Source organism: Schizosaccharomyces japonicus (genome assembly GCF_000149845.2).
Source record: "Schizosaccharomyces japonicus yFS275 unplaced genomic scaffold supercont5.2, whole genome shotgun sequence".
Lineage (NCBI taxonomy): Eukaryota > Fungi > Ascomycota > Schizosaccharomycetes > Schizosaccharomycetales > Schizosaccharomycetaceae > Schizosaccharomyces > Schizosaccharomyces japonicus.
The window spans coordinates 2,202,955-2,226,170 of record NW_011627861.1 but is presented as its reverse complement, the minus strand read 5'-3'; the positions used below and the strand labels follow the sequence as shown (position 1 = coordinate 2,226,170).

Sequence of the window (23,216 nt, the reverse complement as noted above, 5' to 3'; positions counted from 1 at the left end):
AGTTCTATAGCACAGACAAAGCTAAAATGGTTAGTAAGGTGGTAGTGAATAACTTCCAAGTTTAAATATACCGTAAACAAGAATGTAAACAAGAAACCAAAACATGACGAAACTTTTTAACGATGGTATAATGAGGATTTATAAAAGGAAACACTTTTAGATTTTTGAAATACATTTAGGAATCCTCTTATGCTTTTATTCTTTTAACAGGTCGCTCCTCCGCCTTAATTTCTTTTAAAATACCTCGGTAAGTATTACGGCGTGAATCGGCGTGCAAAAGAACAGCACGGGCGAATTCCCCAATTGCCTTCCGTGCATTGTCTTGTTTCATATCCCAGAAAGTTGCCAAATTAACAACATCATGTCCTCCACGGCATTCGAGAGGAGATCGAGCTTCGCTAGTTACAAGAATACCTCTACCACGAGTCGCCCTCGTTAAACTGGCTGCGTTATTGATAACGTATCTTCGAGCAGAACTGTCACGAAGACCAGCAGCATACGAAACTTCAAGAGCAACATTACGAGTAACTGCAACTCCAAGCATGGTATGTTTTAAGTAGAATGGGAGCCTTTGTGTCATATCCAAGCTTATAATGTCCACTTCTAGATCTGTGCATGCATGTTGAAGTAGTTTTTCACCAATTGGACGAACAGCCAAAATATCGAATTCCTTTGTAGAGTCATGAAGAATTCGGTTTTGAGGCGTACTTTCAAGGGTGACTGTTATCCTTGAGTAAACTTTTATTTTCTGATCAGGGAATAATTCCTTTGGAATTGGATTGTGTATGATTCCTTGCAATTTTCCATCAAACTGGAAGTTTAAGGCAACTGCCTTGTATCCGAGCTTTTCAAGCATCATCACAGTCTTTTTAAGATTTACATCCTTAACTCCCAGTGAAGGCCAAACCACGTTGAGATCTATAAACATGTTTTGTTCGTTATTTGGTTTAAGCTCGGTAAGCTTTAATGAGCTTCGGGGTGTGAAGGAAAACTAAAGAGTATTTAACACGGGACAATAAAACCCTTATAAAGGATGAATTCCGTTCAAAGAAGTACTCTACTCATATACGCGGGCATTTTTATTTTAACAAGACAGTTTAGAACTAGAGTGATATTTCCGATTTACATTCATCATTATACACAACTAAAATACACCTCCAGAATCCAAAAAAGTTGAACTTCATTTCATGTCTTTCATAAATGAAGACATTATCGTCGCTGTTTCTATTTTTTTAAGGGAAAGAACGTAAAACGCTTAACGCGATGGAGACCTCTTTCGTAAATTAGTCAATTTTATCCGTAAAGTGGGTCCTTTAGGTTTCGTGTTGATTGCTGGAGGCGCCGGAGGAGTATTTTTTATTATAACATGGGGAGTTTTCGCAGGTTTCGTAGGTAGAGTTTTCAGCGGTGCCTTTTTGATAACAATTTTACCCTTAAAGTATTAGTATACGTCAAGTAAAGATTACAAACCTTTCCAAGATGAATTGCACGCAGATGCGGTACCAAACTAGGAATTTTTAGGACGACTATTAGCGAAGATTTTGTCTCATAAAGAACACGACAGATATTCAGCAGAGACTGTTTCGTCACTAGGTCTATCTTTGTGCTACTAGTTAACGTTAGTAATTCAACTCAATAAAAATACAATGACTGTACATACTTTACTGTTTCCCAAAGAGTATTAGCTAACTCCTCATTTTTCCCCATATCATGTCGTAAAGCTTCAATGGCGCCAGAGATGCTGGCTCGAGAAGTGATATCAATACGTTTTTCGACAGCCTTATTAACATCTTCTTCCACAACCAAATCGTTGTCAACAGTTTCTGCTTTCGTACTACTTCGTGCAATGACACCAAAACCGTAATTGATAGAACGAACGAGATTTTGTCGGAAGCATGGCGATGGATCATTGACCAGCATGTAAAACATGTATTTCATCAAAGAAGAAACCTTAAGAGCACCAATGCTAAGCATAAGGTCAAATACCTTGCTCCGTAGCAAATTGAAGTTTCCTTCTTGCACGTAAGGAAATAGATCTTTGACCTCAAAGCCTAAGTGGAAAACCTGTGATAGTTTGTTTTTTCCTTCAAGAGCCGTACGTGAGATAACATTACAATACGACGGCATCCAGCCGTCGATACGCAAATAACGATCTATCTCAGCAATAACGGTCTTTACGAATTGCATATGTCCGGCATCACTGAAAGCAAATTGCATTGTTTCCCCACGTGGAATCAATGCATCAACAAGTGCTTCAATTAAATGGCAAATGTAGTGAGCGTCTGAAAGCTCATTATTTGCATTGTCATTAAAGCATAGCAAGTCAAGCAGTAACTTTTTCACGGTAATAGGGGTATCTCCTTTTCGATCGCGAATTCTTGAAAAGGCATGTACCATTGTACACTTTAAGTAATAATCAATAATACTCGAGAAAACATTGCTCTTTGGTATAGTTGAATTTTCGAAGCAGAATTTGTCAAGGAATGCCTTACGTAAATGAAAATGTCCAATCCACTCCAATTCTTCTGTAGCACATTTTGCTAGAGCTAATGCCGCTTCTTGACGTATGCCATAGTAATACCGAGAATCCATAAGTGTTCTTAGTAGGACAGTAGACACTTGACGTGATGGTCTAAAACTGTCGCTACAGAAGTAACGGATGGCTTCCAATTGCGCAACGACATCCCGATCCTGCTGCAATTGGGAGACATACATATGTTCTGGCTGACCAACACGAAGTCCACAAATCCACTCAAAATCGGCGTCAACTCGAATCCATTCGAAGGCTTCAGTTGCCATAGCGTCTTCATCCTCTTTGGTGTAATCATAAAGGTGCCAATTCTCAACATCCTCATCCGTCTGAAGAATATCACCCAGGCTTTTAATGACATAGTCTGAATCAAGGCCGCCGTGGTCATCACCTTCTTTCCGAACATTCTTGCTTGAACGATTTCTGCTGATACGTTTGTACTTGGTATTATACTGTATATCGAGTTTTGTGAACGTATCTTTTAACTCTACAACGTGCTCATACGGAGTACCATCGGCCTCATGGATTCGAATAGTCATTGGCCCACTGAATACCGGAATTACAGGCTTGACAGTCTCCCCATTAAGATGGCGGGTTGCTTCATCCATAAAATCCAAGCTATTACGACTGAGTTTAGGCATTTCTTTTGCTTGAACCTGATTGATACCCATTTCAATAATCATCTTTTTCCGGTTAAATCTTTGCACAACACGGAAGATAGGATAACCAAATCCATATATCCATTGTTGAGCAAAAACATCCAGTTTAATATGACTAGCTTTTTCACATGTCTTGAGAAAATGCGTCGTACTCAAACAACCATTGTGCATATCACCACTCATTGCTTGCAGTAACAACTTTGGTATAACTCTTGACATACCGAGTGAACCACCAGTTTTGGTTAGACGCTGCTCTAAAATGTGAATAACCATAGGAGCTTTCAACGCAACAAACTCTAACGCTGCTAAGTTGATGGGAAGAGAAACATCAGTACTAGCAATGGGCGGCCGCCCAACGTCTAGTTCAAGAATCTTGTATACTGCCATTTTTAAACGAAACCGATAATCGTTGTTTCCCATTAACATCCTCAAGAATAAACCCGTGATGTAAAAGGAAAGTCCGTAGATCAGCCACAAATCATGCCAATGTTTAGGGATCACGTATACGCCAATCCACTGACTTGCCAAGGCCCAAGTGAGTGTGCGTGTTGAGTCATAAATAGGTTCAATAATATCTTTTGGATAAAGTAAACTGTTGCCAACAATAGCCATTGAAGCAGATGAAATCACCGGAATTGTGATTTCATCAACAAAACAGAGTTTAAATGTAGTAAAAGGATACGATCCGTACTCGCGAACGAAGAAGTCCATTGCTTTGTAAATGAAAGCACACGTATTTTGTACTTCGTCGAGATATTTAGGTAAATAATAACCAGAGATTTCGACGGCACTGGATCCCATAGCGTCGTCATCTTCGGCTTCCCGAAAATCTGTTAAGTTGATGTGGTGAAATGGGCCAGCCGCAAAGCATATATATTGTGCGGAAACAGGAGTGTTTACCGTAAAGTACACGGTTTTTTTCGTGTTATCCTCCGGATGAGTAGCTTGGTCAATTAAATCACCACAACAGATTACTTCAATGTCATGACTTTCTGCTGCATCCAGATCAGCAACAGTACTTACGCCATCGACAAGAAGTAGTGTTTTTGGAATGGTAACCTCTAGCTCCCATGTGCAACGCTCCCAAATGCTGTCAAAGCATGGAACCCAAGCTGATGCACTGTACGGCAACGTAGAGTGGGAAGTATAGAGATGCGGATACCGCTTGTCGACAACGTCAGTACCCACGAAAGTTAGACCACACATAGGCTTTCGTAACTCATACTCGACCTTTATAAGAAATGGTTTAGCATGCTCTTCTTCCGTTTTTGGGAGATGAACAGTAAGTCCGCCAAGTTCCTGAGCAATTGCCGTCATTTGACTTTGCAATTGATGATGCTGATGAACATTACTGTTTGTCTGGCTAAGGCGTATACGCTTCAGGGCGTTGCTATACTCATATACTGCCTCCGCTCCATCTACAGTAACATGAGATACGTCTAAACAGTGTTAATATAGAGGTTCACTCAAAATGTATAAACATTGTGGTGCAGGTAGTCACTTTACCTATTTGATAGCAATCAAGCAAAACAGTTTCTAGCGAGGGATTCGTTTTATTAATTGTAATTTCCGTATATCCCTTGACTGTCTGGCCTTGGAAGTCAACATTAATGGCAATTTTCTGATGATTTGTACAAAATTAGTAAGAGTGCAAAAAAGAATAAGAAACGTATATTATGTACCCGCGAGCAGGGGCATCCGTAGAATGACTCATTTTAACATGGAAAACCAATCATGAAGAAACAGCGGACCTCTAAAACAGAAAAAACTAGCAATCTTTTGCTTTCCCCTTGTCTTGCCTGGAAGACAAGATTTGCTAGGTGTTGGAGGAAGCTAATGGCATTCAACAAAACTGAGCTTCCACCAAAACTATATGCGTAAAAAATGTATCAAATGAAGGCTTTTCAATGTATATTTACTGTTCAGAATTTCATAGTGTTAATAATATATAACTTTATGTATATCATTTTTAATGTTAAGGTCTCGCTAAACCTTAAAGCCAAATAGTAAGCTTGCTGGTCGTTTGTGAAGCAACGGACTTAAGTTAATTACACATGAGATTTACTCGTATTCTGTTGTCACGATCTGTTTGGAAGGGTAACGTTACAATTAATTAAAAAGCATGCACGATTAACTCTTACTAAGGACCCAATGTCGTTGACTTCGGCGTTGATATACGAGAACATATTCTCAAGAAGATCCCCATAAAAACAAAGGCTCGTTCTGCAACGATTCTGCCTCAAATGGTTGGGTATGGACTGACTGTTTTTGTTTTGTTTTGCTAACTATTGAGCAAGAGCCGATTTCATGGTTCACAATGGAAAGGCATATCCCAAAGTTCATATAACAGAAGACATGGTAGGACATAAACTTGGCGAGTTCTCCCTTACGAGGAAACCATTTTCTTACCGAAAAACCAAAAACCGCTGAACACGGTGCCCCAAAGTTGCTCCAAGTGAAATTATGAACACATTTACACGCATCTCATGCACTTACAGTATTCTTTCTAACGATTCACATTTTCATCCTTCTTTTTATTCCTTCTCGATACTCTAAAATTTATGTATTCAAAAGCCTATTCCCTGATTGCCAAACTTGGTTTATTGTTCCCGACAATAAATTCTTGACTGGAAAACCACTTGCCAAAAATCTCATGTTATTTTGGTTTTCATTTTGTGCGTTTGCCCCTCATTAAGGCATGAACAAAAAATGAAGAGTCTATTTTCCCTTGGATTTTAAGCGTTTTGCTTCACGCTTGCTCACTGGCTCTGGTTTATTCACCTCATGACTAAAGGCTTGTTCACGCTCATGCTACCACGCGTTAGTTATCAAAATGGTAGCTTTCACTTACAGCAATTTGCAATTTTGTTTTGATTTTGTCGTCAAGCTCCAAGTTCACTTGACCCAAGATTGCTTTCAAGTCCTCCTGTAAAAATTGTTAAAAGAATTATACAAAACAGACGAGGGATCTTGTCGCCACACATACGGTTGATTCTGCAAACTTTTTTCCTTTCTTCTTTCCTTTTTTGCGCACAATAGACTGAGGATTACGCGAAGTATTTAATTTTGGAATCTCCAACTCGTCCTCTCGAAATGGCTACCAGTAGTTAGTACGGCTGACAAATTTGCCAACGCTTACCTGTTTGCGAGTGGTATGGGTCTTGGACTTGTTTCCATCTGAGGGAGTTGACTTTTGTTTCTTTGCCATATTCTGCTGCAATGCTTAGCGCAGTAATGATTTTTTTTGATACAGCGGTAGGCGAGTCAGAGCTTCACAAGCAGCGCTGAATCCTCATCTCTTTCGGTAAACTTTTCGGAGCCAACTCGGTATTCGGTAACTTTATTCGGCGACTTGGTCACAATTTTCGGTGAATACTATTTGCTCTAGTTCACCGGAGAATCCGGATTGGGAACGCGTTTAATGGAAATTACGTGTCAAAAGCGACGCGTTCTTTTCAGTTTATCTTCCCATCGTACTCTTTGGAAGTCAGGAATTGACTACATCGAACCTTTCTTTACCATAAATAGAGAGTTACAAGTCAATGGAGCCTACGTTCATTGGATACATTGCCTCCACGTTTGATGCACTCTTGCTTTTTGAAGCTTGCTATCAATCAAAACTCTCTCTTATAAAAAGAAGACTAACAAGTCATGAGCGAAAGACCTTGATACATTCGGGAAGCATTTTCATATATGACGAGGGATGCAGCAATGTGAAGCGATGGACTGACGGTTTAACTTGGTCGCCATCACGAATTGTTGGCAATTTTTTGCTTTACAAGGAACTGGACAATACAATCTCAAAAAAACGTGACAACAAAGATATCTACAGAAAGAGAGTATCTTATCCTGTAGGCTCAAAACGCACCCAAGGCCATATTGGAAACCACTCTTTAAATAATGAAACACAATCTTCACGTCTAAAGGCTGACGGACTGGTAAAGAAAACAATAACTATAAGTTTGTTTGGCCGACCTCATCATTTAATTTCCTATTATTCCGTCAATGATGTTGCCATAGGAAAACTTCGTTCTCCGAGTGAGCTTCCACAGTTTCAGGACATTAAAGTATCAACCGAACTTCTCCAAGGCTCAAACTTTCGTATTTCCCCAATTGTGGAGAAAGAGAAAAAACAGTTTTATGAGAGCATATCAACCTCTATACAGGAACAACAAACAATGTTAGACAATGAGCAGTCTGGTTTAACATTAAACACCATGAAACCAGCTGACAATAAAACTCAGGCAACCCCTTTTCAAGAAAACGACCCTGACCCAGTGAACTATCTTTCCATAGATGCCCATACCAACTGTCCAACAGAAACCCCGAACTTACTCGATATGATAATTTTCAAAAACTTAAAGCCCCCAGTTATGGAAGAACTCGAGTCAAATCTTGTGGACTACCCTTTAAACTTTGAGCCTACTGCCTCATCCATGGTTGTCAACGACGCCGATCAACTTCTTCCCAAAACTTTCCCAAATTACGAAGACAATTCTTCCTTTAATTGTCTAGATCACGAGAATTTTAATCATACAGTCTCTTTCTATCCCACTCTGTATGCTGGTGCAAGCTCATCCTCGCCTCCCGACAAAGTAAAAGCGTCAATCTCAAACGAGCTGCAGAAATACGACTTTGGCACTGGATTTTATGTTTCTGATTCAACTCCTTGCTCTAATGATCCTGTGTTATTAAACGACCTTTGCATGTATCCGCCTCCTAATCCGCATCGTGACATCGATATCAATCCGCCATTTTCTACTCTCGCTTGTAAACGTTTTAAGTACTACTGCGACAATTATAAGACATCATCCTATCACAGGACAGGTTATCCACGCCTAACGCGTCTATAACAGACTTCAAACTCGCACATTCTTTCAAGCAACGAAATTTAAGTACTTCTTCGGGCGCTAAACATGAAACCTTCATATTTGCATATCAAAACAGCTCTATGAAGATACCAAAAACATTGTTAAACAAACAATGGCGCATTCATCTATTCCAACCGGACCCTTTTAAACAAAAAACTCGATATAAAACCCGGAATGTCTTATAAATACCACTTTAGGCATTTTACAAGTTGATAAATCTCGAACTACTAGCTCTTAACTCTAAACCTGTTCAAAATTGTCTCCTCTTGATGTACTAACAATCTGAGAAGCGATGACTTCACACCAAGACCTTTTTTGCCGACTGATCTGCGTTTTCTTAATTTGTTTGCACCCTTACACACTAAACTCTTAACCAACCCCCTGCACCAGAAATAATTGTGCGCGTAACCCCTGCAATTAAACACCACGTGAACGTCGAGGCTGCGCCAACTTTACGTTTTTTTCCAAGTTTTTGGTTAAAGACGGTGAAACAGGTCCTTAATACCTAATGGCAACAAGCTCTGTAACATCTAGGCTCAATGAGCTGTTAGAAGCTCTTAGGACAGAGCTCGACACGTTTCTTAAACAAAATCTGCAAGGAGATATTCATCCAGATGATTATGGTTACAAATGTACGTTAAAGAGGAATTCTATTGAAAGTTTTCAAACATTTATGTCTTTTTTTCGTTACTAACAAGTCTAGTGGTTACTTCTCAGATACAAGAAATCCACCGCATAAAAAAAGCCATTATGGAACTAGAAATGCAACATGTAAAGATTAAAGAAGGGTATGCACGCAACGAAATCAAATATGGGATGTTAGAAGTTACTGACTGATAATTAGTTACGAAGAAGAAATAAGCCAACTAAAAAATGAGCTACAAAAGCGTAGACGAGATTCCACACCAGCAGCCAATGCTAAAACAGCCTCCACACCAAGCCAGTCGTCTCAACCTTCTTTCACAATGGCTTCGACGAATACACGGTCAAATATTATGAATTCGCCCATGGCGGGAAACGGTATGCCTGGCAGCCAGATGCCAAACCACGCAAAATTGTCAGCAAATGCACAATCAAACACACTTCCGTCCATCTCTGCCAATCGACGGATGTCTCAAAATGCAGAGTCCAGTGTTTTAGCCCCTATCCAATCCGTTCAGCCCAAAGAAGGACCCCCTGCTCAGCTTTATTCACAAAATGCTTTTTCACAAGCTCCGCCAGCTCCGGAATCTCAAATACCCATGGGTTCTTCCTCGGCATATGTTAATAATGCTGCTGGTTCCGAAAACACTACAAAATCCTCTACTCCTTCTCTCTCTCAACCAGGCCAAGAAACGTCGTTGAATAACGGTTCTGCTGAGCAGAATGCTGTTGTAAAAAAGGAAGAAACAGACTGGTCTGTTACGTACGCCCAGGGCGTGACTCCTTCCATTGCGATAAATTTATTGCATACGTTAGAGCATACCAGTGTAATTTGTTGTGTTAAGTTCAGCCATGATGGTAAGCTTCTTGCTACCGGTTGTAACCGTGCTGCACTTGTGTTCAGCGTGGAAACAGGACAACTCTTGACTCATCTACAAGAAGAGTCATCCGAAAAAGAAGGTGATTTGTACGTCAGAAGCGTGGCCTTCAGTGCTGATGGAAAGTACCTTGCTACTGGTGTTGAAGATCGCCAAATTCGCATCTGGGACATCGCTCAAAAACGCGTTCACAGACTACTCTCTGGTCATGAACAGGAAATCTACTCTTTGGATTATAGCCGTGATGGGAAGTATTTGGTATCCGGAAGTGGAGACCGTACTGTTTATCTTTGGAGCGTTGAAACCGGACAACGAAAGCTGGTCTTACATACGGATGATGGGATAACCACTGTAGCCTTTTCTCCTGATTCTCAGTACATTGCTGCTGGTTCCCTCGACAAAGTTATCCGGATATGGTCTATTAACGGAACGCTTCTTGAGCAACTTGTAGGTCACCAAGAAAGTGTCTACAGCGTTGCTTTTTCGCCAGACGGTCTTACTCTCGCCAGTGGCAGTCTTGATAACACTATAAAACTCTGGGAACTACAATCAGCTGCTGGTGTACCTACAAATGCAATCAAGCCTGGAGGAATCTGTAAAAAAACATTTACAGGACATAAAAATTACATTCTTAGTGTTGCTCTTTCTCCTGACGGTAAATGGATCGTTAGTGGTTCTAAGGATAGGACTGTTCAATTTTGGAATCCAAATGGTTTCCAATCTCAAGCCACGTTACAAGGACATAACAATTCTGTTATCTCAGTTGCAATGAGTCCGACTGGAAATTGTTTTGCCACCGGAAGCGGTGATCTTCGGGCCAGAATTTGGAGCTATCAAGATTTATAATGAGTAGTTTACTTGGTCTCTTATAAGTTCTCACTCTCACCTGATGTTCCCATTGCGAATTTGATGTTCACTGTTTCCTCTGTACACTCCAAAGCAAGCGATATCACTAAAAGAAAGCGTTCTAGTGGGTCGCTTCAGCTATCACCACCGACGTAGAGACAATGTTATTTCACCGGTATTACATGTCGACCGAATGACGAATGAAGTTGCTCTGCACATTCATGATTTACTCACGTAACTATTCTATTTTTTTTGCAGATTATAATAACTCATAAACTCATCACAAAGCGGTTCTAATGTAGTAATGAAGGCGATAACAATTATCTCTTTGTTTATTAAAATTGCCTCTCAAAGGAAGGAAAAATGACAGGTTTCCCAATAGCTCACAATGTTTCGGTTTTCCAAAAATAATCACAAGAAAAAATTATCGCGATCCAGTTAAAACTTTCCCTCCGATTCCTTGAGAAGTTTTAGGGTATTGTTGTAAATTTTGTCCAGCGCTCTATAGAAGCTCGTGTATATTATAGGTTTGTCCCATGGCAGTTCTTTCCGTTGTTGAAGTGTCTCTTTTACACATTCTAGCACGTCTGAGTCCAATAGTTTTTGTGCTGGAAAAAGAATTTGAAGTTTACGAGGAAATTGCTCGTAAATTAATACTTCATCATCAGATAGAAAAGACAATGAGTCGTAGGACATATGACGAAGACTGCGAATCAATCTCAGCTCCAACAGCAAAGGAAATGCGTACTCGGGGAGTGGCTCGTATTTTTCCAAGTCAATATCGGCAGACTTTGCGAAATTCGCCTGAACCCTCGTGAGATCATCAGCAACGTCAGAAGCAGATTTTAAAAACCATTCCGTAAACGTAGGACAGGTTTGGTCGGCTTGTAGTCCATAAACGCCAGTTCCAGGAATAGCACGGACAGCTACATCACGACAAAACAGAAGACTTTTGCTTGGCATGCCAGCGGCAAGAAGTATTGAACTTTGTAGTTCAAAGAAAGAGATTAGAAGATTGCTCCAGTAGCGAGTCCAATAGTTGACGATTGGTAATCTTGTTCCTAACATAATTGCAAATCGAATCATGTAGCTTGATTGTAATTCTTCAGCGGCATAATATAATTCCCATTTCTTAAACTCACGTGCATGTTGCCTTGCACGGGAATGTGTTCCATAGTACTGAAAGAGGAATGCGGAATCTTCACCCTCCAACGCTTCAAGTGTGTTCAGACCGGTCATGAACTCCTCAAATTGTTGTTTTTCTTCCTGGGTTGGTTTCCTTGGTTTTTCCAATTGAAAGATTTCAAGAATTCTGTCACAAGTTCCTTCAATATCAATGCTAAGGCCGCGTCTTAAACGGTCAACTCCAATTGTTAAGGCCTGTTTCCAGTTTTTCGTTTGAACGATGCTCCGCTGGACGAATAGATTTGAGCAAGCAAAAGAAGAATAATACTTTTCTTTGTGCAGTAGACGTTCCTCACGACAAGGGACATCATAAATGCTGCCATTATTGTAAAGCTTGGCAAAGGTAATTTTAAAGTGACGGTTAACATCAAATTCAGTATCGGCTTGTTTTCTTCGGCAAAGAGTGAGATAGTTGTTATAATAATATGCTCTTGCGTTTTCAGTGGGTGTATTCAACGATAGTAATTCCGCAATTGTAAAGAGTTCACGAAGATTAAACACGCTTTTTAACTCCATTAATTTGCGGTCTTCTTCAATAATCCGCTTGCATTCTCCTCGTAGTGTTTCCTTTTCATCTTTGCGTGCTTTTTTTAACTTCTGAATTTTCCTGTAAGATTGTGAACTTCCAGGCCGAGACTCTGTAACAAACGGAAGTTCATCATACCAGAACTCTTTAAGTTCATCAAGACCCGGTTTGTCAGCAAGAGATACTGCTTCACCGGACACTTTTTGAAATTCAGCAGCGAGGGCCAAAAATGCAAGTGTTTCATCAAAAACATCAAGTCGTCTTCGCGGAATATAAAGGTCGTCTGTTTCCTTGTCCAGTGTTTCTGAATCATATATTTCTTCATCATCATTTGATGGGAACAAAGGGGTGGGTTTACAGTCAAATTGTTCAGCTGAAAATGAAACAACTTTCCGGGTCTTAATTGGAGAATGTTTATAAATTCCCGATACTGATCGCCTACTTGTAGAGTCCGTAGGCTTTGGTAAAGGGTGCTGTTTCCGGTAAGCATGTAGAAGTTTTAGATGAGAACTGCCTTTTGCTAGCATTCTTTCACGGTGCATTTTTAGCCAGTCTCGGTAAATGCGAAGAATAGAATTTGCGTTGAAAAATTCAAGAGCCTTGGTGAATACATCTCGAGTAAGCTCCGCCGGAAACTCATCAATCCTCATTAAAAGGTCAGTTAGATGGGAAAACTCTTCAAAATGGCGTGTTCGTTCATCGCAATGGTCAGCGTAAGGATGGTAAATCGGACGGGAAGCGTAGCGCTTTCTTTCCCAAGTAGAAAACGCGGCATCAACTTTTTCAACGGGTGTTTGTACCGGCGCAATGTCCAAACACTTTGAATAAGGAAAAGGAACTTGATAGGAGACGGGTACAAGATCGAGTGAGTCAACACTTGCAGAGTAAGGATGAACAAGGATAGGTTGAACCACTTCTGGAGCAGTCGGCGTTGCCGGTGATGGGTTCTCAGGAGATTGAGCGACTGAATCTGCAAGTGTTAGATGTACACTGTTCGACGAAAGTGACTCGATTCCCATGTTGTCCTTAAAGTGACCCTTGTTTTGGACATCCATGGAAATAAATCTATCATTCAAGTCATTGGACTCAACAGTGTCGGACATATAAAGTTTAGCATCTTCATTCATCCGGTTGCTGCGGACGTTGATAGTATCTCTCGTATACGAAGAATCTTCTTTCGTGAGGTTCTCTTTTTCGTATGATGCTTTGCTCGAAATAAAATTCATGTCGCAAACTTTTTGCTCATTGCATTGAAGATTTTTCGTTTGTGAGTGAGTAGAATTGCTCATTTGAGAATCAACTGCCAAGACGGAGGAAAGGTTGTGAGCTCCCTCCACTTCTAGAGGAGACCTTAACTGTGAGGAAGATGACTCTGAAGATAGAGATTCCTTCGTATTTCTCAATTCCACACGTACGTTATTGATTGACATTACATGATGGTCCATACGTACCTTGCTGGTACTAAGACTAACAGGTGCTGGCTCCCCATAAGGCAATGAAGATGACGAACGATGAACGACGATGTCCCTTTTAACTGCTGAAGGCGGTTTCTTGATCTCATAGGGGTGTAAGGCAGATGTTGATGACCGCTCATTTGAAGTTAAAGAATAATGAACGGATGCAGCAGCGGAAGCATAGTGCTGCTGACATTGATGAACTGCTGGTATTCCGTAATTAGGAACCTTTTGGAGTCGCAAAGTGGAATAAGGCAAGGCTTTAAGCTCTTCGGATAGCGGTGATGAATAATTCGAAGTCGTGCTTGATGCAGATACGTGAGTTCGAGGTTGTTGATAAACAATTCCTTCCTCAAGCTGTACATCACGTTGCTTCGATTTGTTGTGACCGAAGACAGCCCGGAAGATGCTCAAAATAAATGACCATAAAGCTTTAATAATCCGAAACATTTTTTTACCAAGATTAGATTAGACCAGTAAAAGTAAGCAAAGTCAATATTGTCACAAACTCCTATAGGTAATCGGAGATTGATATCAGCTACAATACCTTAAAGGCAAGTAGCTGCTTTTACTTCTTAAGCACACAAGAATGGTAGAATAAAAAGTCTTGTTTTGAAACAAGATCGAGAGTCAGTAAGAACAACTCTCCCGTAGCACAAGACAGAATATTTAAACTCAACAGATGGAAGCTCAAGCTCACAAGTATTGAGACCTCACAAGGGTAATGTTATAAGAAAGAACAGATCCTTGAATAGTTTACAAATATTCTTTTGCAAAGAAATTAATTACTGCAGGTCAATTCAATTACGCACTTATGCAATGAACAGACTGCAGCGAAGAATATTGTTACTGTATACAACCTCTTTGTTGAATATACAGAAAAGTAATAGAAACCCTAAATGATTTTTACGTTTGTGAAGAAACAAGTAAAAGGTAGGGAGAAGAGAACCATAAGCAGCTATTTATACCAATTCCTTGCGTTAATAAACATTTGTTTATTGTTTACACTTGTATTTACGTAATTGCAAAAAGCGATTCTTAAGGGTAAACAAACAAAAATAGTAAACAAGGTACAATTAACCAACTCTCGTGAAATGAATTTAGATCCCGGAATCAAAGTTGTCTTCAAAAGGCTGTATAAAATAAGCAGTAGATCAATCATGACAAAAAAGAGGTGCTTACGGTCGACATGCAAGACAAAGTTTGGAACGAAGCCAGTAGGTCGGAAAATGCAGTTGATACTTAGTTAAAGTATTTCATAATGACATCGTTATATCGCGGAGACCGCTTCGCATGGGTACAGAAATGACAGAAATCTTTGGTTTCACTAAAGGCCAATGTGAAAGTAAAAAGTGCATTATCGTCAGAACAATTAAGCTTCGTCGTCTAATGATTTAGCAAGATATCTCCAATAACAAGCGTGCACCGGATCAATTTCATTTGCAAGGGACTCGTAAATCTTTGTGGCTTCAATTTTCGGTAAAACCTTCGCCTTAGCTTCCAAAAAGAGAGCATTGGTACTAGACATTGTAGGTTCAAGTGAGATCACCAATTCTTTAAAGTTGTGGTTAGGAGCGTAATCCATGACACCAAAAAAGTAATTCCAAACGCTCTGATTATCTGGAAAGTTCAAAAGCTGTTCATTGATATATTGAAGCTCCGTGGTTAAGCTTGCTTCGTCCATTTCGGCAGCGTTCAGTTCAAACAAAACAGTGTAACGATGGTTCCAAGCAGAGTTGTTGTATGGGTCTTGAAGAATCATTGCCTGAGTATAAGAGTTCTCTGCAGCAAATTCACGGGTTTGCTGAACAAGCCATAGTCTATGTGACCAAACATGATAATTCTTGCTGTCAAGCTGCAGCATTGTCTCCGTGAACGCTATTTCACGTTTGTAGTCGCCAGTTCTTTGAACAAGTTGTTGGCGATGAGGCCAAACTTGATAGTTTTTTTGAAAATGGGGAGCGACCTGATCCATCCAACTTAATTCGTTTTGAATGGCCTCATCTCCTAAAGCAAGTAATACCTTCGTTCTGTATGACCAGACGGTGTAGTGAGCTGGGTTAAACATAATCAGAAGACTGGTAAGAGCAAGTGCCCTTTCCGAAAGCTCCTCTTGCTTTACGATAGCTCTAAAATAAGCCATGCCCTGTTTGTAGCAATCATCATATATGATTTTTGCGAGAGCATTATCAAAATCGTTGTCCGGAATAGGCTCCAAAAAACCGAACTTGTCAAAGTCCAAAACTTCTGACAACTCAGGGTCAAGAATCTCAGTCATATTTAAGCGTTTTTTTTCTGAAAAGTACAGAAAAAAGTTTAGTTATAGTATTTCCAAATAAAGACGTTAACCCAATAAAGAAGTGCTCTACCAGATACGACAAAAGATTGATAGAAAACTGTTCAGGCACTGGCTGCTATTTGTTAACGGTTCCAAAATTCAAAGCAGGTTTCTTGTTTGAAGAATGTGAAAGCGGCTAAATATGGATAGTCAGAAAGGTCAGTACAAATGACTATTGAGTTCGTTGAGGAACTATAATAAAAAGGGATCGTTAGCTAACCCTTAATATCAAGGAGTATTATTTTATGGTGTAGCATTTCTTGAAGGGTTAGATACATTGTTGTCGGGTGCATTGTTAAGGAAATTATTAGTAAAAAGATATAACAATGAGCTGGGAAAACGAGAGTGCTTGTATATAAATTCTTAAAAGTCTTTATTTTTCTTAACTAAGCTATCGTTATCATCAATTGAATAGGTGCTTTTAGTGTTGATTTGCTGTTGTAGCCTATTAAAGTGAGCCACACATTCTTCCGTTCCCTACTCCAGAAGAGGTTGTGTACCTTGGCACTCCTTGGCAAAAGCGTACATACTTCAAGACAGGAGTCATCTACAATTCATGTGTTCAACCAATTAGCTTTACTATAATAGTGGGTTCTTTATCCTTACGCTGTGCTACAATTAGTGTTATTGTGAAACAAGACATTTAGACGGCTTGGTTATTTACAGCACTCAAGAAAGAGGACGTTTCTTCGTGGACGCGATATCATATTAATTTGGATTACAATGAAGCGTTATTTCTTAATTAGAACTGTGCTTATCTGCTTTCTTGTTTTTTTCTTAGAACGGACTTTACAAAAATCTGCACATGTATCTTGTAATTGGTCAAAATGGGAAACTTGGGGAAAAGAAGCTAAACCGTTTCACATTGCTCTTGTTGCTGACCCTCAATTGGTCGACCAGCAGAGTTATAATAGACATGGCATTTTCAACACGCTCACAGAGCTTTTTACAGACACTCACCTTCGTCGCCATTGGCGACTAATGCACAAGGTTTTGAAACCTGATATGACTATCTTTATGGGCGACTTATTAGACTCTGGTCGAGACTTGAGTGATATTATGTATGATCAAGAAGTGTCACGGTTCCGGAAAGTTTTTGATGCTTCACTCGCCTCACGAGTTGAATACCTGCCTGGCAATCACGAAATGGGTTTTGGCAACGGGGTGTCTTACGCGAATGTTAAAAGGTACGAACAGTACTTTGGTCCTACTTCGAAAGTCATTGACGCCGGCAATCATACCCTTGTATTCTTAGATGGAATTCGGTTATCCAATAACAAAGATCCTGCTGTATATGAACCTGCCAGAGAGTTTCTTGAAAGTTTTCAACCCATGCGTACGGGATTGTATCCACGAATTCTTCTTGGCCATGTTCCGTTATATCGTCCTCCAAATACTTACTGCGGACAGATGCGTGAAATAGGTACTGCCCTTGAAATCAACGGTGGCTATCAGTATCAAAATGTGCTCGACTCGCAATTATCCGAGCATATTCTTGAGAAGTTGGAGCCCGTCGCAGCTTTTGCTGGCGATGACCATGACTATTGTGAGGTTTCCCATGAGTATATGGACTTTTTTTCTAAACGACACACTATTATCGAGCGCAATGTGAAGTCTCTTTCTATTGCTATGAAAGTTCGTAAGCCTGGTTACCAACTGATTTCGCTCTATTATCCAAATTACAACGATGACTTACACAGTGACACTGGTCTCCAGACAAAACTTTGTTTGGTACCAAGCCAACTCTACATATACATATTTTACGGGGTTATTGCTGGAGTTTTTTTCTTATACAGTCTCATTGCTAATTATCGGTTATCAAAGCAAATGAGGACGCTCCTCCCTTTATACGACCCGAAAATCCACGTTTCCCAAAAGAAGCGTTTTAAGCTTTATGGTAAGCAATGTCTTGCACTCACGAGATTGGCGAGCGCGGAGCTTTTAAAGAACGGGGCCGCTCCTTTAGTACTTTTCTGCTTTTTGTTTATCCTTGATTCCAAGTAAAAACGACAGCATTGTTCAATACTTAACATTGATAGACTATTTAATACATGCATATGTTTATTTCACTTAAAGGACTATGTTCAGAGGAAGGTGGTAAAGTCAACCATAATATCTTCTAATGAGTATTCTAAGGCGGCAGTTGTTTCTGGTGATGTACTTTTGCCCAATGTTTGCTGTAGTGATTCTCTTGCTCTCTTATGCAAACGTTGAATTTGTCGCAGACGCTCAACCCATATATGCACATATTCCCCAGCACCTTCATGGTAGATGTGTGAAAATATGGCCGCGTTCAGTGTAGTATCTCTAACAATCAATGGAAGAGCATCTGCAGATATAACCTTTGGAACAATAAACGGACTGAAGTCTGAGCCTTCTTGACGAGTTAACACCTGCACTTTATAAAATTCTGAATTAGCGCTGCTTGCACCGCTTGGTTTAGATACCGGAGATATAACGATATTAACAAAATTGAACTGTCCAGGTATTGTGTTGAAATCATAGTCGACCCCTGACTCGTTAAATATTATGCTAACAAAGTCATTTCCGATGTGACGTTTCTTCAAAGTACATTGCGGATCGCGTTCTAGATTGGTTGGCATTAAGGTAGTACAGTGATAAATTAACTGTACAATTCTGTTGCGCCAGTAGTATGCAAACTTTCCATCAATATCGTTTTCACGATCCAATCCTCCAGCAAATATTCCATTTTTAGACTTTAACTCACAAACATTGCCTAGTTTTTGGAGAAACAAATCAAAGTTTTTAGATGTTCTGTTATTTGAAAGAATGTCTGCTTCATTCGTTTGTTCATAACCAACATAAACGAGGCCGGCTTTATGAGATTCAATAACGGGAATACGATCAAAAACAGAAATAGCTCGTCGAACGGCATCGTCATTCGCGAGGGCCAAAGGACGTGACGTTGCAGAGATGCCGTTTGAGTTAGTAAAGTATGCCAACACAGCGCTTGGATAACAGAAGGAAAAATCATCAGGAAGGCTAGTTTGTGAGCTGTACATTTGTGAACGCAGCATATCTTGACGAGAATTGGTTTTGTTGTATAAAGTATATTGCATCGTGCCTGTTGGTCGACGAACGATAATATCCATTATGCCAGAGCCACAAATAGACCGTATAGTTAGTAATGTGTTTCCTCTGACCCAGGTTTTGCTTTCCGTTTTATCATCGGTAGGGGTTGAAGCGTAGTTATGAATGGAAGTATTTGAGTAACAAAACTGCTGCATCATATCGTACTGAACAAGACTTAAGTCATCAATTGTAGTGTTTTCGGAGGCGAGCTTTAATCCTCGAATAATAAATGGAACGTACTTCTTTCTCTCATTCAAACGGAGAACGAGAAACCAAATTTGAAGTACATTGTATGCCAATGCTAGTACATACGCAGAATGTGACTTCTTCATGGTATCGTGTGCATTTGCATCATTCTTTGAGGAACTGAAGTGCTGTATATACTTCAGTGCGACACCGAAAACTTGTCGATAGTCAGCATCTGTAAAGTTGCTTACAAGCTTATCCAACTGCGCCAGGCTGCAAAGAAACTCTAGGATATGAACACTCAATACAGAATTTGTAATTAACCGTGATAAGTGCATCAGAATAGCAGAAAGCAGTTTACTAATTGATGTAGGGAACTCATAACAAGATATACGCAAGGCGTGAATACAAACCTTACAAGCAAGGCTCCATTTCTGTAAACAGATATAAAACGCATTCACTATTGCATCTTCAAGAGATCTTGGAAATTCGTTATGGTAAGTTACACACGACAAAAGACTGTGTAATAACAAAATGATAGCGTTTCCCTTTCTAACATGAGATGGTAGTTGCACATTAAGGTTTTGTCCTGTTCAATAAGAATATCGCATAAAACAAGAGTAAACTCTCGCACCTGATAACAGGAATTTTCAAAAAGAGAACGATTTATCAGCTGTTCAGAGAGATTTAAAGTGAGGTATTCGAATACTCTCCAGTCAATCTCGTGAAGAATGATGTTTTTGTAAATCTGTAGTAACCAAGAGGAAGGAAAAAGTGCTACATCTTCGTCCTTGGACTCTATAGACACGAGTCTTTTTAATTTGGGTCTCCCCCATCTGTGTATACGAGGCTTGGTTCCATCTATCACGGACGAAGAGATATAGCACAAATTGGGTAGGTTATCTTCTTCCTTTTCTTCTCCGGAATGACTTTCATTTTTTGCCTGGCTTGAATCATTTATATAAATAACACCCGCGACATCTGCCCTTATCCTGCAAAGAAGTCGAAAACAGAGAAGTCGACAAGAACATAGTAAGTTCTGAGACTGAGCTATAACCATTATCTCTTCAAACACAATTTTGAGACTATCAATATTTTGATGGTCATAATTGTAGTAAAACAATTTCATAAGAAGGCTCGTACCAATCAGCGCAACGTGCTCGGTGGAAGCTCCATTAATCATGGTTTTTGAGAAATTAACAAGGTCCTCGAAGTGAAATACCTTAAATTTGACATATAGATAATAATAGACGTTGACTATTAAGCTTGCAATGTTATTGCGTTCTTCAGAAACAAGATGTTCGAGTATTTCCCTGAATACTGTTTCTTTAAAGTCGATTACACTGTTTTCATCAAGGTAAGAGCATATGTCAACAATAATTTGCATAGCCTGAAGTGACAATTCATCATTCTGGCTATTATAAAGGATGTGATCTCGCAAGAATATTAAATTTTCAATCCAGTGGCTATTAAGAGGATGGCCAACATGTTGAGTAGTATACAAAGAAAGGATATGAGATATTTGGGTCGTCTTAAGCACCGGATAAATAGCGGAATAAAAGTTAAAAAGTGGCACATTTAACTGTAATAGCATAGTAGGGGAAAATATAAGCTCGACAGATTCCAAAATTAATTCATAAAGATGAAGTAACGACGCTGTGGTACTATAAGACTTCAGTTTTTCTTTCGTACCCGTTGACGAAAATGGCAAGTAACGAGTACAAGCTATTAGAATTTCGAATATTCCATTCCAAGCGTAATGGTCGAAGGCCTTTGTAATAGCTTCATTTTTTAGAAAAGCATAAACAGTACCAACAATCTCTAAGTCAGTAAATTCGTCGAAATTTAAAGAGGTGAGAAGGATGCTGATCGCGGAATTAGCATTGATTACAGCAAAATCAAAACGACTTTCGTGGAGAGAGGTATAACGAACAATGCAAACAGCTCCTCTAATTGAGATGGCTGAGGTGTCATGGTCTCGCAAAATTCGAAAGAGAGTATCCAAAGCAACATTGAAAAAATGGCTTCGCAGTAAATTTTCCGATGCAATTTTACTTTGCTTTGTATATGATAAACTGCCGACATACGTACTGCATAACAAGACTACAAGGTCTGGAATGCATGCCTTAGGAACAAAACAATACCGAATTGTAGCATCTAAAATTTTTAAACCATCCAAGATAACTTCCTGTGTAGTAGTAGTGTTGCAGATATGTATAATAACGTCAACTAACAGTTGCGCATATTCGTCTTTAATCGTGGAAAACTGAAACTTTATCAGGTTTGCTGCGTAACAAAATATACTGTGTGATAACTTCAAATATTTCTTTTGACAAGACGGCTTGCTTTTCACGTTACTCATGTTAAGTTGATCATGACAAGCCTGTAACCATGTTGCCAATAAAGGGCACACGTTATTTTCGATACCAGTAATATTGTGACCAGAGTCCGTTAGGACAGAGAGTGCTTGTAATCTAGCACCAATTTCGGTATTATCATTGCTGTCACCTTCAATGGTCTTAAAGAAAATGAATCTTTCAACAACACTCAAATTTAGTTGAGTTGATACATATTTTTTTAATAATGCATAGGCAGCTTCACGATATTCTCTTGGGAACTTGCTTTTTTGACTGAAAAAGTCTTCAATATTCAACCAAATATGGGTAATAGAAACATTGGAATAAATGTAAAACTCCAATTGATTAGTCACTTGCTTAACAATTGACAAACGAACTTCAGCAGGAGATGTTCTATAAAACTGTTGTTGAATATCAACATCTTTTATAGTTGGCTCACTGCTTAGTTGCGTTTGCAAATCCATGGCAAACATTGTTAAACTTCGTCTTTGTTACACTTCCAAATCTTAGTATCGATTAGAAAGAGAAATGTCAAATTTGATGAAAAGCATATTTCATCGATCTTGGGGAAGGTCTCGCCTCCAGTAAAAGCAAGAAGTAACTTACTAGATTTGCGGGGACACCATGAAATATTAAAGGTGGATACCTTAACAGATAAAGATGAGAGCTGAATTTATTATTGTAAGCGTTATGTTCGAAATTGACGGTTCATTTTATAATGTTATAGTTTTGTTTTATAAATGGTGTATCTATTCTTTTGGTTGGAGGTTTGTGGCTTACGAAGCAAAATATAATTACAATTTTGTAAAAGCTAGATGCGAACGTTTTTATTAGTGAGTTTACATGCCTCCACTTGTGTCGCCTTCCTAATTCGTGAATATTTTTTGTTCACTGCATGTTTCATTACTGGACATTTGTTCCAAGAACAACTATAGAATTTTACAATTACGTCTCCCTACCGTACCCCATTATTAACACGGGTTACTCAGGGGGAGGGGTTCAGTTTCGGTCCAGGGAGAGCGAAAATCAACTAAATTGATAAACCCTTTTTAATCTTTATTATAAGCGAAACATGACGCTTCTTCCTTGCCTAGGGGGGGTTGATATCCCAATTGGACTGAAATGGCCCCCTTAGTAAGGAGTTGGGGTACGGCTACGAGCCAGTGAAAACGTTGCTTATTGAATTGCTGATAAATGAAGTGGCAGTTGTGCTTTACAAGAAATAGACACAGCTACGATGCATATCAAATATAAAACATAGAAAAGAGCTCGTTCACATAATTACTAAGACTGTAGGAAGTGATAAATATATAGAACTTACTATGAGTTCATTCTCATGTACATTCATTAATTAACATTAAAGTGCATATGTTTGTGTTCTTTTTTGTTTCAATAATGGAACTAACCACTTAATCGCGGTCGATGGCTATGCGGAATAATATAATTACGTAGCCGTGAATAAGCGTTCCCTCCCTTATCGTGGATAACGATTTAATTGCAAATGAATGAAGTATTTTAAATTGACAGAACCAATTCAAGTGAATTCATATCGCAATACAAAAATTGTCAGCATAGTTAATAAAAGTCACATTTCTTTAAATTTCGCATTTCTATATCCTCCAGGCTTCGGTATGTCTGAATAACCGTTCAG

At 39.3% G+C, this 23,216-nt stretch overlaps 10 protein-coding genes across 10 annotated transcripts; 4 read left to right on the top strand and 6 right to left on the bottom strand.

Annotated features, from left to right (window-relative positions):
- Positions 1–187: 187 nt before the first annotated feature.
- On the bottom strand, positions 188–928 carry SJAG_04916 (RNase P and RNase MRP subunit p30; the record flags this gene model as incomplete). Its single annotated transcript, XM_002175951.1, has 1 exon — positions 188–928. The coding sequence occupies one exon, from the start codon at positions 926–928 to the stop codon at positions 188–190; it is 741 nt and encodes a 246-aa protein (XP_002175987.1).
- A 327-nt stretch (positions 929–1,255) lies between these two features.
- On the bottom strand, positions 1,256–4,903 carry SJAG_04917 (TATA-binding protein associated factor Taf2; the record flags this gene model as incomplete). Its single annotated transcript, XM_002175952.1, has 5 exons — positions 1,256–1,432; positions 1,471–1,609; positions 1,661–4,628; positions 4,696–4,810; positions 4,859–4,903. The coding sequence occupies 5 exons, from the start codon at positions 4,901–4,903 to the stop codon at positions 1,256–1,258; spliced, it is 3,444 nt and encodes a 1,147-aa protein (XP_002175988.1).
- A 340-nt stretch (positions 4,904–5,243) lies between these two features.
- SJAG_04918 (mitochondrial 37S ribosomal protein RSM19) lies at positions 5,244–5,619 on the top strand (the record flags this gene model as incomplete). Its single annotated transcript, XM_002175953.1, has 3 exons — positions 5,244–5,286; positions 5,335–5,440; positions 5,487–5,619. 3 exons carry the CDS (start codon positions 5,244–5,246, stop codon positions 5,617–5,619), a joined length of 282 nt encoding a protein of 93 aa, XP_002175989.1.
- A 62-nt stretch (positions 5,620–5,681) lies between these two features.
- SJAG_04919 (hypothetical protein) lies at positions 5,682–6,566 on the bottom strand. Its single transcript, XM_002175954.2, has 4 exons — positions 6,329–6,566; positions 6,176–6,286; positions 6,041–6,115; positions 5,682–6,000 (listed from the first exon to the last, which is right to left on the bottom strand). The coding sequence occupies exons 1-4, from the start codon at positions 6,395–6,397 to the stop codon at positions 5,908–5,910; spliced, it is 348 nt and encodes a 115-aa protein (XP_002175990.1). The 5' UTR covers positions 6,398–6,566; the 3' UTR covers positions 5,682–5,907.
- Positions 6,567–6,731: 165 nt separating this feature from the next.
- On the top strand, positions 6,732–8,042 carry SJAG_04920 (gluconate transporter inducer Gti1; the record flags this gene model as incomplete). Its single annotated transcript, XM_002175955.1, has 1 exon — positions 6,732–8,042. The coding sequence occupies one exon, from the start codon at positions 6,732–6,734 to the stop codon at positions 8,040–8,042; it is 1,311 nt and encodes a 436-aa protein (XP_002175991.1).
- Positions 8,043–8,456: 414 nt separating this feature from the next.
- SJAG_04921 (transcriptional corepressor Tup12) lies at positions 8,457–12,020 on the top strand. Its single transcript, XM_002175956.2, has 3 exons — positions 8,457–8,692; positions 8,764–8,848; positions 8,905–12,020. The coding sequence occupies exons 1-3, from the start codon at positions 8,569–8,571 to the stop codon at positions 10,424–10,426; spliced, it is 1,731 nt and encodes a 576-aa protein (XP_002175992.1). The 5' UTR covers positions 8,457–8,568; the 3' UTR covers positions 10,427–12,020.
- Positions 9,285–14,664, bottom strand: SJAG_04922 (sporulation protein Spo3). Its single transcript, XM_002175957.2, has one exon. It carries the CDS (start codon positions 14,039–14,041, stop codon positions 10,865–10,867), a length of 3,177 nt encoding a protein of 1,058 aa, XP_002175993.1. The 5' UTR covers positions 14,042–14,664; the 3' UTR covers positions 9,285–10,864.
- SJAG_04923 (geranylgeranyltransferase I alpha subunit Cwp1) lies at positions 14,577–16,247 on the bottom strand. Its single transcript, XM_002175958.2, has one exon. It carries the CDS (start codon positions 15,867–15,869, stop codon positions 14,964–14,966), a length of 906 nt encoding a protein of 301 aa, XP_002175994.1. The 5' UTR covers positions 15,870–16,247; the 3' UTR covers positions 14,577–14,963.
- On the top strand, positions 16,208–18,037 carry SJAG_04924 (ER lipid phosphatase). Its single transcript, XM_002175959.2, has one exon. It carries the CDS (start codon positions 16,653–16,655, stop codon positions 17,931–17,933), a length of 1,281 nt encoding a protein of 426 aa, XP_002175995.1. The 5' UTR covers positions 16,208–16,652; the 3' UTR covers positions 17,934–18,037.
- SJAG_05346 (tuberin) lies at positions 18,014–22,038 on the bottom strand (the record flags this gene model as incomplete). Its single annotated transcript, XM_002175960.2, has 2 exons — positions 18,014–19,642; positions 19,843–22,038. The coding sequence occupies 2 exons, from the start codon at positions 22,036–22,038 to the stop codon at positions 18,014–18,016; spliced, it is 3,825 nt and encodes a 1,274-aa protein (XP_002175996.2).
- Between the last annotated feature and the right edge of the window lie 1,178 nt (positions 22,039–23,216).